This window comes from Calidris pugnax, unplaced genomic scaffold (assembly GCF_001431845.1).
Source record: "Calidris pugnax isolate Ruff unplaced genomic scaffold, ASM143184v1 scaffold181, whole genome shotgun sequence".
Taxonomy (NCBI): domain Eukaryota; kingdom Metazoa; phylum Chordata; class Aves; order Charadriiformes; family Scolopacidae; genus Calidris; species Calidris pugnax.
In genome coordinates, this window is record NW_015090976.1 from 366229 (window position 1) to 381640 (window position 15412).

General features: G+C 44.2%; 2 protein-coding genes across 2 annotated transcripts in view; one reads left to right on the top strand and one right to left on the bottom strand.

Moving 5' to 3' along the window:
• NMT2 (N-myristoyltransferase 2) overlaps nt 1-7953 on the top strand; it is a 52174-nt gene extending 44221 nt beyond the window's left edge. The window contains exons 12-13 of the mRNA XM_014952945.1: nt 6138-6275; nt 6475-7953. Of these exons, the coding sequence (XP_014808431.1) occupies nt 6138-6275; nt 6475-6495 (159 nt within the window). The 3' untranslated portion in view covers nt 6496-7953. The remainder of the gene's footprint in view (nt 1-6137; nt 6276-6474) is intronic.
• Nucleotides 7954-11446: 3493 nt separating this feature from the next.
• Nucleotides 11447-15412, bottom strand: part of RPP38 (ribonuclease P/MRP 38kDa subunit) — a 4191-nt gene continuing 225 nt past the window's right edge. Inside the window, exon 2 of the mRNA XM_014952940.1 lies at nt 11447-12465. Within this exon, the coding sequence (XP_014808426.1) occupies nt 11611-12435 (825 nt within the window). The 5' untranslated portion in view covers nt 12436-12465 and the 3' untranslated portion in view covers nt 11447-11610. The remainder of the gene's footprint in view (nt 12466-15412) is intronic.

A 15412-nucleotide genomic window follows, 5' to 3' on the forward strand; every position in this document is an offset into this window, starting at 1 on the left:
TTTCACTGAATTTCACTGAATTTCAGAGTTGGAAGGGACCATAGAGATCATCTAGTCCAACTCCCCTGCTGAAGCAGGATTGCCTAGAGCTAGAATCTACACCCTTGAAGCTGGCTAAACTTCATTAGGTGCATGAAATACTGAGAAAGTTTATGTAGGATACTTTAGATTTCTGTACAAGTACCTTTTTTGGTGAGAACTGGTCTTATTAGAATTTCAATGTGATTTAGCGCCATTGTCTAGCAAATGGATTGTGCTTCTTGATTAATAATCACTAGGGCTGATTGACATATGCTTTGTGGACCAGCACGGTATTTTTTTTTTCTGGTTTTAGAAAGTTGAAAAACCATTGCTGCTCAATGTGAACTTTGTCAAATTTAAAAATATTCTTTTAAAAATAAGTTCAATTGGAAAAAAAAAAATTCCTTTTTTTTTTTTTTTTTTTTGGCAGTGTGCTTTGTTAGCTTTGTTCATAGCAGGCTAAGCTTGGGAAACAAATTGAAATGCTTTGGCAGTTGGTTGTCAAAATGTTAGTGGTGCAATAGACTAGAAAAACCTAAGTGTCTGTTTCCTTTTCTGAAGTGACCATTTCAGGCTTCAGTCTCACTTGGATGTATAGATACACCCTTGGCAAGAATTCAATTCCTTCAAGTTTTAGCCAAGATTACCTGTTACACACTGTGCAGTATTACAGTATAAAACCATGCTGCATTTATTGCTTACTCTCTGTAGAACTGCCATGCTAGCCCAACCAATAACTGAGTGATTACTTCTTATTAATTGACTTTTTTTTTTTTTTGTAGGGTTTAAATGGTATTTTAACAGACTTCCTGAGTTTCTACACATTACCTTCAACAGTGATGCACCATCCTGTTCATAAAAGCCTCAAAGCTGCCTATTCTTTTTACAATATTCATACGGAGACCCCCCTCTTGGACTTAATGAATGATGCGCTCATTATAGCTAAATTGGTAAGTTGGGGGGGAGGGTTCTGCTTCTTTCAAAAAAGGATTCTTAGGAGTGGTGGCAAGGTAAGAACTGTCAGCAATTTATCCATGCCATTGCATTCTGTATTCTTTCACTGTCTGTAGCACAGAGTACAGTTGATGAGACATACTATATGTATTGAAATGTAAAACACTATGCTTGTTTTTCCATTTCACTTTGAGTGCTGCTAGGGAATGACAAGTTCATGAAGATCAAGTGTTTGCATTAGCTTGACATGTATAAACATCCAAGAGCACACTGATTATCCATATTCACTAAACACTAGAAGAATTGGAAGTATCACTAAAATAGTTTCCCTTGGGGATGAGTTAATATGTTCTATTAAATACATTCTGTTCATTTGTTCAAACTATTTTTTATTTCTACCAAATGTAAAAGTTGATCTGTGCAAAGTTTATCATTTTATTTTGTTACTAATTGCTGCCGATAAAGCTCTGTAGATGATGTCATGTTGTTGCTTTTAGGCACACCTTCGTGCATGGAATGGCACTGATAGATGGTTTAGTTCAGGGGAAGGGAAGAGACCATAAATGACCTTTTTAAACATCAGAATTGTAAGAATTTAGTGCTGTCTGCTGAAAACGCTCAGCCCTTAATCATCAGGGTTTCATGGGAGTGCAAACGCCCACAGCAATGTGGTCTGTGGTATGGATCTGTGCAGGTGATGCACATCCCAGCACTCTGAATGAATTCTCAGAGACCTCTTCAGCCCTCCAGGGTCACCCAGTCCATGGTGTCCATTCTAGCAACCGTTCCCCACACGCTGCAGAGCACAGGAATGTTTTCTGTGCCTGGTGCTTGAAGCTTGTTCAGAGCTGTCTGTGCTGCACGTGGCCCAGGGATTTCCGTGTTGATCCTGTATGAAGCCAGTGATGGTCTGCAAAGGCTGCATCTGTTCAGACTTCAGGCTGCATGAAAGCAGCCACGTGGTCTTCAACTTGTGTGTCTCAGCCATGGTCACACAGCCCTGCAGCTGAGCTGATCCGTGGGACAGGAGCTGCTCACCCAGGCTTGTTGAGCCAGAAGCAGTATTGATTTGAATAGCTATTTGGCAAGGAAAACTCCTAGATAGTCATGGGGAATATAGAACCTCATTATTCAGGCTCCAGAATAATACCAAAGGAAGTTCAGAGACAGACTTTGAAAGTCTGTCTTGAACAGTACTAAGGTCTTGAAAGGTACTAAGATATATGAAGATACAGGAAGGTGGCTGGTATTATTTTGAGAAGTGGCTAAAAATACTGGTGCTACTTATTCTTAAAAGTCAATATTCAGGCTCTAGAATAATACCAAAGGAAGTTCAGAGACAGACTTTGAAAGTCTGTCTTGAACAGTACTAAGGTCTTGAAAGGTACTAAGATATATGAAGATACAGGAAGGTGGCTGGTATTATTTTGAGAAGTGGCTAAAAATACTGGTGCTACTTATTCTTAAAAGTCAAGGTGGAAAAAAGTATAGAAGTTGGTCTCCATTTGAAGTGGGGCATGGGGAGCTGGGGGCTGGCCGTTCACTGAGCCACGGATGGAGCAGGTGAGGATGCAGTTGTGTGGTCTCACTGCAAGGCTTTGTACCTTCCCCCCTCTGCATTTCTCTCTGACACGCCATTCTTTTATGTTAAATGGATCATCATAGAGTTAGAATGCTGGGATTTAGATGCTTGTGGATTTCCAAAGTATCTGCTGGGCCTTTCTGCATCCTTAGATGCTTAATTATATTTGCAGACTTGGCACTTGGACTTTTAGATGAGGAGAGGTGAGTCAAGGGAAAATTTTAAGAAAAATTTCTTCACGGAAAGGGTTATCCAGCATTGGAATGGGCTGCCCAGGGAAGTGGTTGAGGCACCATCCCTGGAGGTGTTCAGAAGATGGGCTGACATGGTCCTCAAGAATATGGTTTAGTGGGGTGGTTTTTTTGGTTTTTTTATTGCTTATTTCTCATTTATTTTTTTGTCAGAGATAGGTTGATGGTTGGACTAGATGATCTTTAAGGTCCCTTCCAACCTAGACGATTCTATGATGGGAAGAGAAATGATGAATGCACTCCTGTTTACACATGTACTGGGTTTGGCTGGGATGGAGTTAACTTTCTTCCCAGCAGCTCATATGGTGCTTGGCTTTGTAGTTGTAACTAAACCATTTCTATTTAACATCTTTATTGATGATCTCAATAAGGACATAGGGTGTATCATCAGCAAGTTTGCAGATGACACCAAGTTAAGCAGGAGTGTTGATTCCCAGGAGGATAGGGAAGCCCTACAGAGGGCTAGATTGGATCACTGGGCCAAGATCAACGGCATGAGTTTCAACAAGGGCAAGTGCAAGGTCCTGCACTTGGGCCACAACAACCCCCTGCAGCGCTACAGGCTGGGGGAAGTGTGGCTGGAGCTGCCTGGAGGAAAGAGACCTGGGGGTTCTAGTTGACAAACGGCTGAATATGAGCCGGCGTGTGCCCAGGGGGGCAAGAAAGCCAATGGCATCCTGGCTTGTATCAAAAATAGTGTGACCAGCAGAAGTAGGGAGGTGATTGTGCCCCTGTACTCAGCACTGGGGAGGCCACACCTCGAGTGTTGTGTCCAGTTTTGGGCACCTCAATCCAAGAGAGATCTGGAGGTGCTGGAGCGAGTGCAGAGGAGGGCAACGAAACTGGTGAGGGGGCTGGAAAACAAATCATATGAGGAGCAGCTGAAGGAGCTGGGGCTGTTTAGTGTGAGGAAGAGGAGGCTGAGGGGAGACCTCATCACTCTCTACAACTACTTGAAAGGACACTGTAGAGAGGCTGGTGCTGGTCTCTTCTCACAGGTAATTAGTGACAGAACGAGAGGGAACGGCTTCAAGCTCCAACAGGGGAGGTTTAGATTGAACATTAGGAAGGAATTTTTCACCGAAAGAGTGGTCGGGCATTGGAACAGGCTGCCCAGGGAGGGGGTGGAGTCCCCATCCCTGGCTGTGTTTAAGGGCCGTTTAGATGCAGTGCTGAGGGACATGGTGTAGGGGAGGACTTTGTAGAGTAGGGGAGATGGTTGGACTCGATGATCCCAAGGGTCTCTTCCAACCTCTATGATTCTATGATTCTATGATTTCTATTCCCAAGTAACTAGGACCTTGCTTTCCAGGAAATGGCCTGACGTTCCCTGCCATTGGGAAGCAGTGAATGAATTCCTCTTTTTTGCTTTGCTTGTGCAGCTTTTCCTTTCTCTGTTAAACTGTCATTATTTCGATTCCCAAGTGGCCTTGCCTCCCTTCTGTTTTCTCCCCATCCCATGGGAGCGGAGGGAGCACAAGGCTGGGTGGGTGTTCAGCTCTTGGCTGGGGACAACGCACCACAGTCCTTTCTCCACTTCAGCTCCCAAAGAATGCATTTTGGAGGAACAAATTTAACTCAGCAAATTGCTTTCAGGGTTTGCATGTCGGTTTAATGTTGTCAGTTTAATTTTTATCTTCATGTTACACTATAGAAAATTAGCTTAGAACTAAGTCTAGTAAAATCATGGCAATTACAGGACAAAATGCCTGACCTCTGAAGCAAAACCCAAAATCTGGAGTTACCCGGTTAGGTTCCATGTATTCTGCGGGGAGACAGGGGGAGGATTTTGCAGCAGGATGATCTCTGCCAAATCCTGCATATTTTATTGGCAAAGCTGACACTAAGTTTCTGGATCTAGAGCAGGAGAGTGAGCTTATGAATAGGGAAGCAGCTCACTTCTGGGGCTGCCACAATGGTCTAGCAGAGCTGTGGAGCAAGCATCGTTGAACAGGAACTTTTTTTTATACCTCTCAGAAGGTATTAACCTGACCCTAATCTGCCTGTGTTTAGATTCTGAATTGAAACTACATCTGTAAACTTTATAATTTACTTGAATTTTGAGTGTTTAATTACAGAGCTTCATTAGTGTGTCTGTACCTACGGTGTGTCTCTATTCTCACCCGCTTCCCTTCCTGCCTTCTGAGACTCCTCTTTCTGTCTATTACTAACTTAAAGTATTTAAAAATTTAGATACCAAGTGTCACTGCCAACTTGTTTGTCTTGTTTCTGTGTGTTTTTTCACAGCAAGTTTAACTTAGCATAGCTTCATCTGCAGACAGAATGATCTTTGTGTAAGGTATCTTTAGATACCAAGTGTCACTGCCAGCTTGTTTGTCTTGTTTCTGTGTGTTTTTTCACAGCAAGTTTAACTTAGCATAGCTTCATCTGCAGACAGAATGATCTTTGTGTAAGGTAGTGGAGAAGCTTACAAAACTCATTGTGCTTTGTAACTTTCTTTTAAATAGTCCTAAGCTGATGGAGAGCTTAAAATGCTCTTTTGCTTCAACTCCGTTTTTCTAATATCTAAATATTTCTAATATTTAAAAGAAGAAAAAAAAAAATATCCAGTTTTTATACTGAGCAACAAATGTTCCTTACCATCTTCTTGTGCTTAAGTAACAACATTATTGGTTTTTAACTTATTTTTATCATAAGAGTATAGGAAGTGCTGCTGGCGCACTGCCTTTCTGCAGTAAGGGGTAAGACCCCAGGATCTTAGGTCAGACTGCCTTGCAGTTAATTGCAAATAAATGGGCTTTTATGTCCAGACCCTTGAGCAAATTCAGCTGTTCATACCTGATGATTGTCACTGGGTGCAGGAGTAGGGGAGGGAAGGTAACAGGAAAGATTGGAGTTCTATAAACAATGGCATTTCAGAAAAGGGCTGAACCACAAAAATATAGCGTTTATCATTAGCAGAATGATCAACAGCTGAAAAACACCACAAGCTGTATTTATGCAGCTTTAGCTGGAATAGGTGCTGTGTCTCAAAACACTCTACGTGAATGCAAAAAATGCATATCCATAAGGATAAAATAATGGATAATGCTTTATGGACTCTTCAGACCTTCACCCCTGAAAGTAGCTTTAAAATTCCTACCCTTCTGGAGATAATCTTCAAGGAAAGTTGTGCCTTGTACTTCACTTTTTATTGGGAAAATTTCTTTGTATGTGTACCAAATTAAAAGGCAAGATTTATTCCCTTGTCTTTTTTTCTACTTAATTAGCCACGTCTCTTGAATATTGTATGCCACTGTGTAAAGTATAATTTGTGTGTTATCTGAAATTTTAAAAGTAAAATTTAAAAAATGTTTTGCTTTTGCCAGAAAGGATTTGATGTGTTCAATGCACTAGACTTAATGGAAAACAAAACATTCCTGGAAAAACTCAAGTTTGGGATTGGAGATGGAAATTTGCAGTATTATTTGTACAACTGGAGGTGTCCTGGCATGGAATCCGAAAAGGTAAGAGAGAGAGCGATCTTCTGAATTCTGTTCGGTATAATGCTTCATTAATCTACATTAATCTAATGGGGAGAGGTTTTTAAATAACTTTTTTTAATTAGTCATATTTAAGTTCCATAACTGAGGTGCAGAAACCTAGTGATACCAGGATTTATTGTCATAACTGAACTAAAATACTGTATTTTTCTGCTTCCTTTAGGTTGGTCTTGTATTACAATGAGGACATTTATGTTTCTAGAACTCTGAGGTCATCGTTTGAGTTAATTTGATCTCCATAACTCTTGGAATGGTATTGTTCAAGAGGAGTAAAAGCACAACGTCAGTGATACTGAAATAGTCCATTAAACCTGAACAGTGAAGACATCCATATGTGACCAAATTTATGCATTTTCAGATAGATCAGAAGGTCCATGAAACTCTTTTATTGTCCATGAAAAGAATAAAAGCACATTCATTTAAGTTTCAAAGCTTAGCTTGCACCTTGATGAGAAGAAGGTATTTTTTTCCCACTCTGTAGAAAAGACTGTTTTGTACAAACTGAACTTCAGTGGTGGATTAGGGTACAAAAATATTTGCTATTATGTGGACGAACTGCTGCATTTCTATTTATTAAGTGGTGGTGTATGTTTGTCAGTGTAACAGAATGAAGGATACAAACTTGAGTATCTTTGCTTATTTACTTCACGTGGATATCATCATTTGGGGGAAAATCATGAAGTATGATACGTTTGTAGCTCTATGAAAGTCCTGGGTGTTTTTGTAACTGGAGCAGTATGACAATGTACTGGTTTAACTAGTGCATTTGTTTCTCCATAAGCAACGCTGCCAAATCAATAAAAATACAGATTTGTACTTTGATCTTCAATAGATCAGTGGATTGATTTAACAGCATCGCACTGTTCAGTGCAGGTGTTATCTATGTTGCTGGAATGATAATACGTTACTGTACTTAATTTACAGTTGTGGCACAAAACCTTAGTTTTTCCTCAGTAGAATAACATCAGCCTGTGTGTAAAACTAAGAATTTTAGTAGTGCTATCAGGATATTTATAGTTTGAATGTTTTCAACGCTTCTGCGAAATTGCACATATTCCTTTGTCTACTTTGATTTCCTATGAAGTCTGTAATTCTAATGAAAAGTATCTTGTGTAAATAAGTATTCATAAATTGTTCCAGGTAGTGTTTTTTAACCTGACTTTGGAACAAGAGGTTTTGCTATATATATATGTGGCTGGTAAGCAAAAGAGAAATGCTCTACCCTCAAGTCCTTGGCAGTCTCTGTTCTGCGCTTCCTGAAGTGTAGGGGGGCTGGTCTTTGCTGTCGGGGGGGGAGCTGGTTTAATTCCCTCCTGAATGCTCAGCAACCAGAGAGGCTTCTGAAGCACTGGACACGCGTCCCAGCTAGAGAGGAGAGCAGTTCTTTCAGCTCACGGATGCTGCAGGAACACGAGAAAACCTGCAGTAAGAAACTGTTCTAGCTGAAAGTGCCAAACTGTGGTAGCGAAGCCTCTGTGCTGTGAGTACCTTTTGAATGTGACTTGAATGTCTCATGAAATGCAAATGTCTAAACTTTCCTTCTAAACATGCCTGTAATTCTGATGGCAGATTTTGCTGGAAGTTGAATTCTGTACCTGAAAACATCAATTTAGACGAAGATAAATTTGTCTGTTCTTCATAACTGCCAGCCCTACCCCCCCTCCTTGTAGCAGCGGGGTTTTTCTTTCTTCCCACTCCTTTTCCAAAGTGGGAATGGTTTTTGGTTTGGTTTCTTGTTCCTGTTGGATTGTGGTGAGGGGATTCTGCCTGAGAGACAGCGATAAATACCTAAGGTCCCTTCCAACTCTAACCACCCTGTAATTCCACCGTTCCCTTACTGCATTATAGCTCTGCCATGAAAGCACTCGGCCTCCTTCAGACAAAGGAAGGGACTGACCGTGGTTTGTCTGACCCCTGGGTGTGCATCAGCTCAGGACCTCATGAATTTGAGGGCTTTAAAGGGGATCTTTCAGACATTGCATGGTGGTGTCGGGCTTTACAGCTTCAGCCCCCTGACACCTCTCTGCCCGGAGCAGTTGAAGGAGATGGTGCAGAGGGACTCCCCATGGGAGGCCTGAAGAAGCAATCCAGGGTAGTGATACCTGAGGTAACAAGAGGGATTTAATCTCAATTCCTTAATTCATCAAAGACTTAAGATCTTGACTCCCAAAAGGCTGGAAGGTGCCTTCGTGGCTGGGCTGAGAGGAGTCCCCAAGGGGCTCAGTGCCTTCTGCTTCAGCTCTGCAGGCAGAGCCCCGGCACCCTCAGGGAGCTGCTGCCTGACACCAGGGCCTCCCTCTGTCCTCGGGGCTGAGGGGCTTCCCTGCCCAGGAGTGATGGTGGCCCAGCCCTCCCTAAGGGGGATGGGTGGTCTGCAGTGCCAGGGGAATGCTCTCTGCCTTCCCTCCCCTCACAGAAATCCAAGTGGAAGAGGGAGCTGGGGTTGTTCAGCCTGGAGAAGAGGAGGCTCCGGGGAGACCTAATAGCAGCCTTCCAGTACCTGAGGGGCCTACAGGAAGGCTGGGGAGAGCCTGTTTGGAAAGGCCTGCAGTGACAGGACGAGGGGAAATGGCTTCAAGCTGGAGGGGAACAGATTTAGACTGGAGATGAGGAGAGGGTTCTTCACTGTGAGGGTGGTGGAGCACTGGAACAGGTTGCCCAGGGAGGTGGTTGAGGCCCCTTCCCTGGAGATATTCAAGGAGAGGCTCGACGAGGCCCTGGGCAACCTGGTCTAGTTGGGGGTGTCCCTGCTGACTGCGGGGGGGTCGGACTAGATGGCCTTTGGCCTGATTCTATGATTCTATAAAATGGGGGGGGGGGGCAGACGTTTTCTTTTCTCCTCTCTTCTCCAAAATCAGAAGGCAGATCCTTCCCAGTACTACTGCTTGGAAAAGCATTGAGGCCACACGATGGGACCAAGTATGTGCAGGGAGGAGATAGACAGACTTGAAACCTGGTTTTCCTGCAGCCCAGCTGTCCCCCCTGGTCTTGGGGTAATTGTGCGTGAAAGGAGGAGTGTGGCCACTCCTGGGCTGTCTTCTGGGGAAACAGTGCCATTTGCTTCTGAGTCCAGGGGGTAGACTTGTCCATCTTGTTTTGTGGCTCATACAGCACGCTCGTGGAGGGGAAGGAGGGCAGAGCTGTGCTGCTGTAGAAGCTGAGCACACTGTAGCTGAGACACAAAACTTTCCAGGCCAGGCAGCGTGAGGGGAGTGGGCATCTGAGCCCCAGTGGTGGGGCAGTTCCTGGAGCCTCCGTGTGTTCCCCAAGAGCTGTGCAACCCAGCGGGGTCCCTCCTGTCCCCGGTGAGTGCCCAGACCTTCTGACTAGCTGTGCTCCTCGCCTCAAGGGCTTTGCTGAAGCGAGAGGATGTGACTCTCGACGGTGTCCCAGCCTGCACCCAGGCAGGAGGGGAGTTGCTCAGGAGATGGAAATAGTGGTGGCTTGCTCTTGCTGCCCAGGGGCTTCATGGCAGGGCATGATCTGTGTGGAGCCAGTGGGCAGCTCATCAGGAGAGGCTCTTTGGTTACTTCCCGAGTTGAGCCTCCTGTCCCTGCGCTAGGCTTTGTCGTGGTGTGGGCTACGAACAGCCACCAGGTAAGACTCCTCAGAAACCTCACAGATGGCTTCACAAAGGTTGGCAAACTTAAGGCTGGCTCCATCACCATTCCCACTCCTCTTTTGAAACATCTGCCCTAACTTCTTCCCCAGAGTAACTTCCTACCTGCGGAGGGGACACAAAAGCCTGGAAAGAGCTGTGGACCTGGGCAAGCAGCAAAGTGCTTGAAAGACGATTGCTGTGCTTACGTTCTTTACCAAAGCTAATTCTCATGCTCTGCTTAAAGACTTAAATGTTAGAGTTAGCCAGCGTGGGAATGAAATACAGTAGTTCTAGCATGCCTGCAAAGCGCTAAGGCTTAAATGTTAGAGTTAGCCAGCATGTGATTAAATACAGTAGTTCTAGCATGCCTGCAAAGCTTATGTACCCAAAAAGCCAAAGCAAAGGACGTGCATGAAGGACTATGAAGCAAGGCAAAGAAACCCTCACCTCTTCTTGCCACCCTCAGCCAGGGAGGGCAAAATTTTTGACAGAAAATGCCTTAAGTTTTTTTTTAAACTTTAGGGAGCATCACGATTACAGAACCGTTGCTACCACCTCCCTTCGTAGTTGGTATCATGAACTAAGGTCCCGCCTAAATAAATCGAAAATACAGTTTAGCCATCTCATGGCACTCACAGTCTGGATTAGCAAATTTCTGAATTTACATGTTGTAGTTTTCAATCTTTAAGGAACAACAGAGCAACTCAGTTAAAACATTTTACACTTTCTTCTACAGCACTGTACTGGCTTTCATTTAAAATATCGAGCGCCAACTCCTAGGCTGTTGGATTTGAATTGCAGCACTATTCCCTTTCCTTCCTACAATACAATTCTCTCATTAAGAAACTATTTGTAGTCCTTGGTAAAATTAAAGGAAATTCAAAAGTTTCATGGTATTTTCTCAGTCCTGTAGTGGTTACAGCTGTCATCTATTCTATATACACCAGAACGCGGCTTCCCTCGGTTTCGTAGGAAATAATTTCAGACTCCATTTACAAATCAAATTGAGTTTAGGTTGTTTACATTTTCTCATGGGATATGCATTAACAGTTTGCATACAGAAGTCCTTTTTCAAAATGCAGCAGTAGTAATTTGGTCTTGTTCTATACTTTAATAGTTTTTCCTTCAGCATATTGGACATGAGGTATTAGAGGGAACCCGACCCTGCAAACATTATTGACCAAAACAAGCCTATTGTTCAGCAGAGCAAGCTATGAAAGTTTAAAAGGGAACCACCCTCGCTGTTACAGCTGTTTACTTGAAACAAGCACTGAATCAGCTTCAAAGAGAGTTATACTGGCATGAACCTTGCCAAAACTTTCGGTATTGATTTGTTTGAATAATTATACTTCATTCACATCCATTTTTCTTGAAGAATGTTCATCTGTACAGAAATACAAAGTTTGTTTAACGCTTTGTACTGTTCCAAAGATGTACTTACTATGTCTTAAATGACTTCAGCATACTCGTTACCAACTGCAACTCTGATCTCCAACTGCAAATACCTATTCCCAGGTAAGGACTCACATCCAAGTTTGAGCAATATTCTTTATTAAAGGAGAAAGTACCTGAATGCAACATAAAGTTTGCCTTGTAGTCAAGTGTTTTACACTGTAAAGCCTAACAAAATTAGCTCAGTTAGCTGCACTCCATACGGCATTCATTAAACTGATTTTTGAAGAGCCAAACTAAAATCAGTTATACAGAAAAAGCTTTCTTCTTTTTGCGAGGGGGTTTCTTTATCTTATTTGGGTTTGGAACAAGTTTCTTGATTTTCAAAGGCTGCAAAATTACATTTGAAAGATCGAGCTGACTGCTTTCCGTACGCTTCCGCTTCTGGCTTGCGATCTCATCCAGCTCCTCGTTTTCTGAAGAATCCGTATGCGCGTCACCCACAGATTCTTCAGTTCTGTACTGAAACCACGGCACTTCCAAAGCTGGTATCTTTGGGATTATTGCTTCTATTGCTTCAGTGAATTTGTCAGACTGCTTTTTGAAGCCCAGTGCTAAAATGGACGTTAAGCCGAGCAGCGGTGCCAGCGTTTGGCTGAGCCGGGGAACCTGCCCTGCTGGCGTGGCTCGGCTGGCGCTCAGCTGGATCAGGTGTGATGTGACCATGGCAGGCTTTGCAGACTTGCACACCAGCAAGAGAAGCAGTTCATTTTTTTCCAAGGCTTTTGTAACTTCGTTAACTCCAATAGCAAGCTGCCTTCTGATACTTATGTCAGTCCATCCCGCTTTCTGGCGATCGCCTCCTGTTTCCTCTTTAGGGAGTTCAGTGGTGCTGGCATCACGCTTTCTTTCCATTTGTTTTTTTGTAAGGGAACGTTTTTTCTTTCTTGGCGTCTCAATCTTTTTAAGTCCAGTATGTTTAAGCCTTTCTTCTAAAGTCTGCAGTATAAAATGCATATCTTCTCCATCTATAGTTTTCCACTGAAAAACAAAGGGGTTATCCAAACATGTCTTTACAGTGACTTTCTTTGCTTTACGAAGCGTCGCCGTCCCTTGCTGAATTACAGACATCCTGAGGTTCTTCCGTGTTCTGCCACCCTAGTTCTGAAGGGAAGAAAGAGGGAAACACTGTACTGTTTGCTGTGGACATTGCTACCAGAAGCTTCTCTTGGGAATGCAGGAGAGACACATCCCATCTCAAAGTGATGATGGCAACTATCGCCCTCCTCCCATCAGCTCGGTGCTAATCCTTAACAGATCTCCTGCAAGGCACAGGCTAGGCTGCTTTATTTTTTTTCTCTAAATAAATAAAAAAACCCAGCAAACTGGACAGCGAGGTAACACCACTGACAAGAGACCCTTCTAAAACTGAAGCAGCTGGGGGGATATTACACATTTTAAAAAAAAACCCAAACAAAACCACAAAACAAACCCAGAACCACAGCTTGAAGGAGCACTCACTTGTAGCTGTTGCGCAGCAGCACTGCAGTAGTGTTATGAGATGGGGAAACACCCCTCCCCAGAAATTCACCCTACTATGAAACAAGCTCCAGGTTCCTGAACTTATTTAGCTTTTTTTTTTTTAAATTAATTTGCCTTTTTATTCTTTAGTCCATGTCTTTGTCCACATTTAGAAGGTATAATAGAAATCCGCAGACTCTCTTAAATTTATGTTTTTAGTAAAGGAAGGCAATCCCCCACAGGCCTCCAGAAAGCTCAGAAGGGTCTTCTACTGGTGTGTCACCTACACCATGCCTTTAGGGATGAGAAAAATGAAACAGGAGCAGAGAAAGGATAACTGTTTTAGCTCTGATTTATCTAGTCCAGAGTCACAGTGAAGACAGGGCAGCAGGCCCGATGACAGGCCCTAGTAACCCAGGAAGTCCCCATGGTCCTGCCTGGGTTAATATTCGCCATCTCCTTGCTTAACTAGTGGTATCTTTGTTGTTGCACAGCCAAGCTGGCAGAATGAGGGGAGCTCAGGCTTCAAATCAGGAGAAATTCAGCCTGGAATGTTCAGCCTGGAGAAGAGAAGGCTCCGGGGAGACCTTATAGTGGCCTTTCAATACCTGAAGGGTGCCTATAGAAGAGCTGGGGAGGGACTCTTTGCCAGGAGGTGTAATGATAGGACAAGGGGAAACAGTTTTAAATTGGAAGAAAAAAGATTCAGATTAGATCTCAGGAAGAAATTTTTTACTATGAGGGTGGTGAGACACTGGAACAGGTTGCCCAGAGAAGCTGTGGCTGCCCCATCCCTGGAGGGGTTCAAGGCCAGGCTGGATGGGCCTTGAGCAACCTGGTCTGGTGGGAGGTGTCCCTGCCCAGGGCAGGGGGGTGGAACTCCATGATCTTTAAGGTCCCTTCCAACCCAAACCATTCTGTGATTCTATGAAATGTGATGTGACTCCCTCCAAGCAGGCATGGGGACAGCACTGATGTGATCTCTCGAGCTGCAGCCTTTACATATTCACAAAATACCATTTTGCTAGTCCCATCCCTTCTCTGTGTGCTGGCAGCAAGCTACCTTGACTAAAAAAAAAATAATAACAAAAAAAAGACAAACCCCATCTTCACTGAAATTCCCCCGACAGTATGTACTGCCATAAAGGAGCATCGACCCAGAGGGATTTTCCCCTCAGTTAAGTCCTCATCCGGGAGCCAGCAGGAGAAACACATGGAAGGGAGCTGTGTCCATGAAAAGGGGAGCTGTGAAGCTGTTATCTGCAATGGGAGTCAAAACCACCGAGGGCATTTCCGGAGAAAACAGAGTCAGCATTTCAAAATGCAACAAACTCTCTACTCTCATCACTCTCTACAACTACTTGAAAGGACACTGTAGAGAGGTTGGTGCTGGTCTCTTCTCACAGGTAATTAACAATAGAACGAGAGGGAACGGCTTCAAGCTCCAACAGGGGAGGTTTAGACTGAACATTAGGAAGGAATTTTTCACTGAAAGAGTGGTCGGGCATTGGAACAGGCTGCCCAGGGAGGGGGTGGAGTCACCGTCCCTGGATGTGTTTAAGGGACGTTTAGATGCAGTGCTGAGGGACATGGTGTAGGGGAGGACTTTGTAGAGTAGGGGAGATGGTTGGACTCAATGATCCCAAGGGTCTCTTCCAACCTCAATGATTCTATGATTCTATGAAAGCACCGTCTTCTTCTCTCAGAAGAACCCAGGAAACGCCCTGCAGGGCCACCCAGGCCATGCTCCATCCCGTCCTGGGGGAGGGCAGGGCCACTCTGGCCCCTTCCGTCCCCTGCTTCCCTCTGCTCCCGACACCTGGAGCGGGTGCCCCAGGGACACAAGATGGACCAAGACCTGAGATGGACCAAGAAAGACCTGCCAACTCATTTCATTAGCCCTTAAGGGAGCCATCCTGCCTGTGGTTACCTAACCCCCTTGGTCTACCAGCATAGTGGCCAACAACCAAAAAAGTGTAAACAACTGAAAAATGGAAACAACGACTAGAAATCTTACATGCGACTGAGTCAGAAATAGAAGCTTATAATAGGTTAAAAAAAAAAAAAAGGTTTTGGCTATCATTTTTAAAAGCTTTCAAGCTGTGATGCTCTGATGCCCTTTTATTTAGCAAAGTCAGCGACAGAAAGGAGCAAAACATGAGAGATTCAATCTTTCACAGCTGAAAAATTGAATTTTTCTTTACAAAACGGGCACTAATCATGGAATCATGGAACTGTTGGGAGTTGGAAGGGACCTTCTAGAGCCCATCCAGCCCAACTCCCCTGCCAAAGCAGGGCTGCCCAGAGCACATCACTCAGGAGCATCCAGGTGGGGCTTGAAGGTCTCCAGAGAAGGGGACTCCACACCCTCCCTGGGCAGCCTGTCCCAGGGCTCTGCCACCCTCACCCCAAACAAGTTCTTCCTCACATTGGAGTGGAACTTCCCATGGCCCAGCTTGTGCCCGTTGCCCCTCGTCCTGTCACTGGGAACCACTGGGAAGAGTCCGGCTGATGAGGAAAACGCGCTCTCAGGAACAGGAAACAAAGCAACAAGGCAAAAAAACCAAGGACGGCGTCGTCCCCCCCC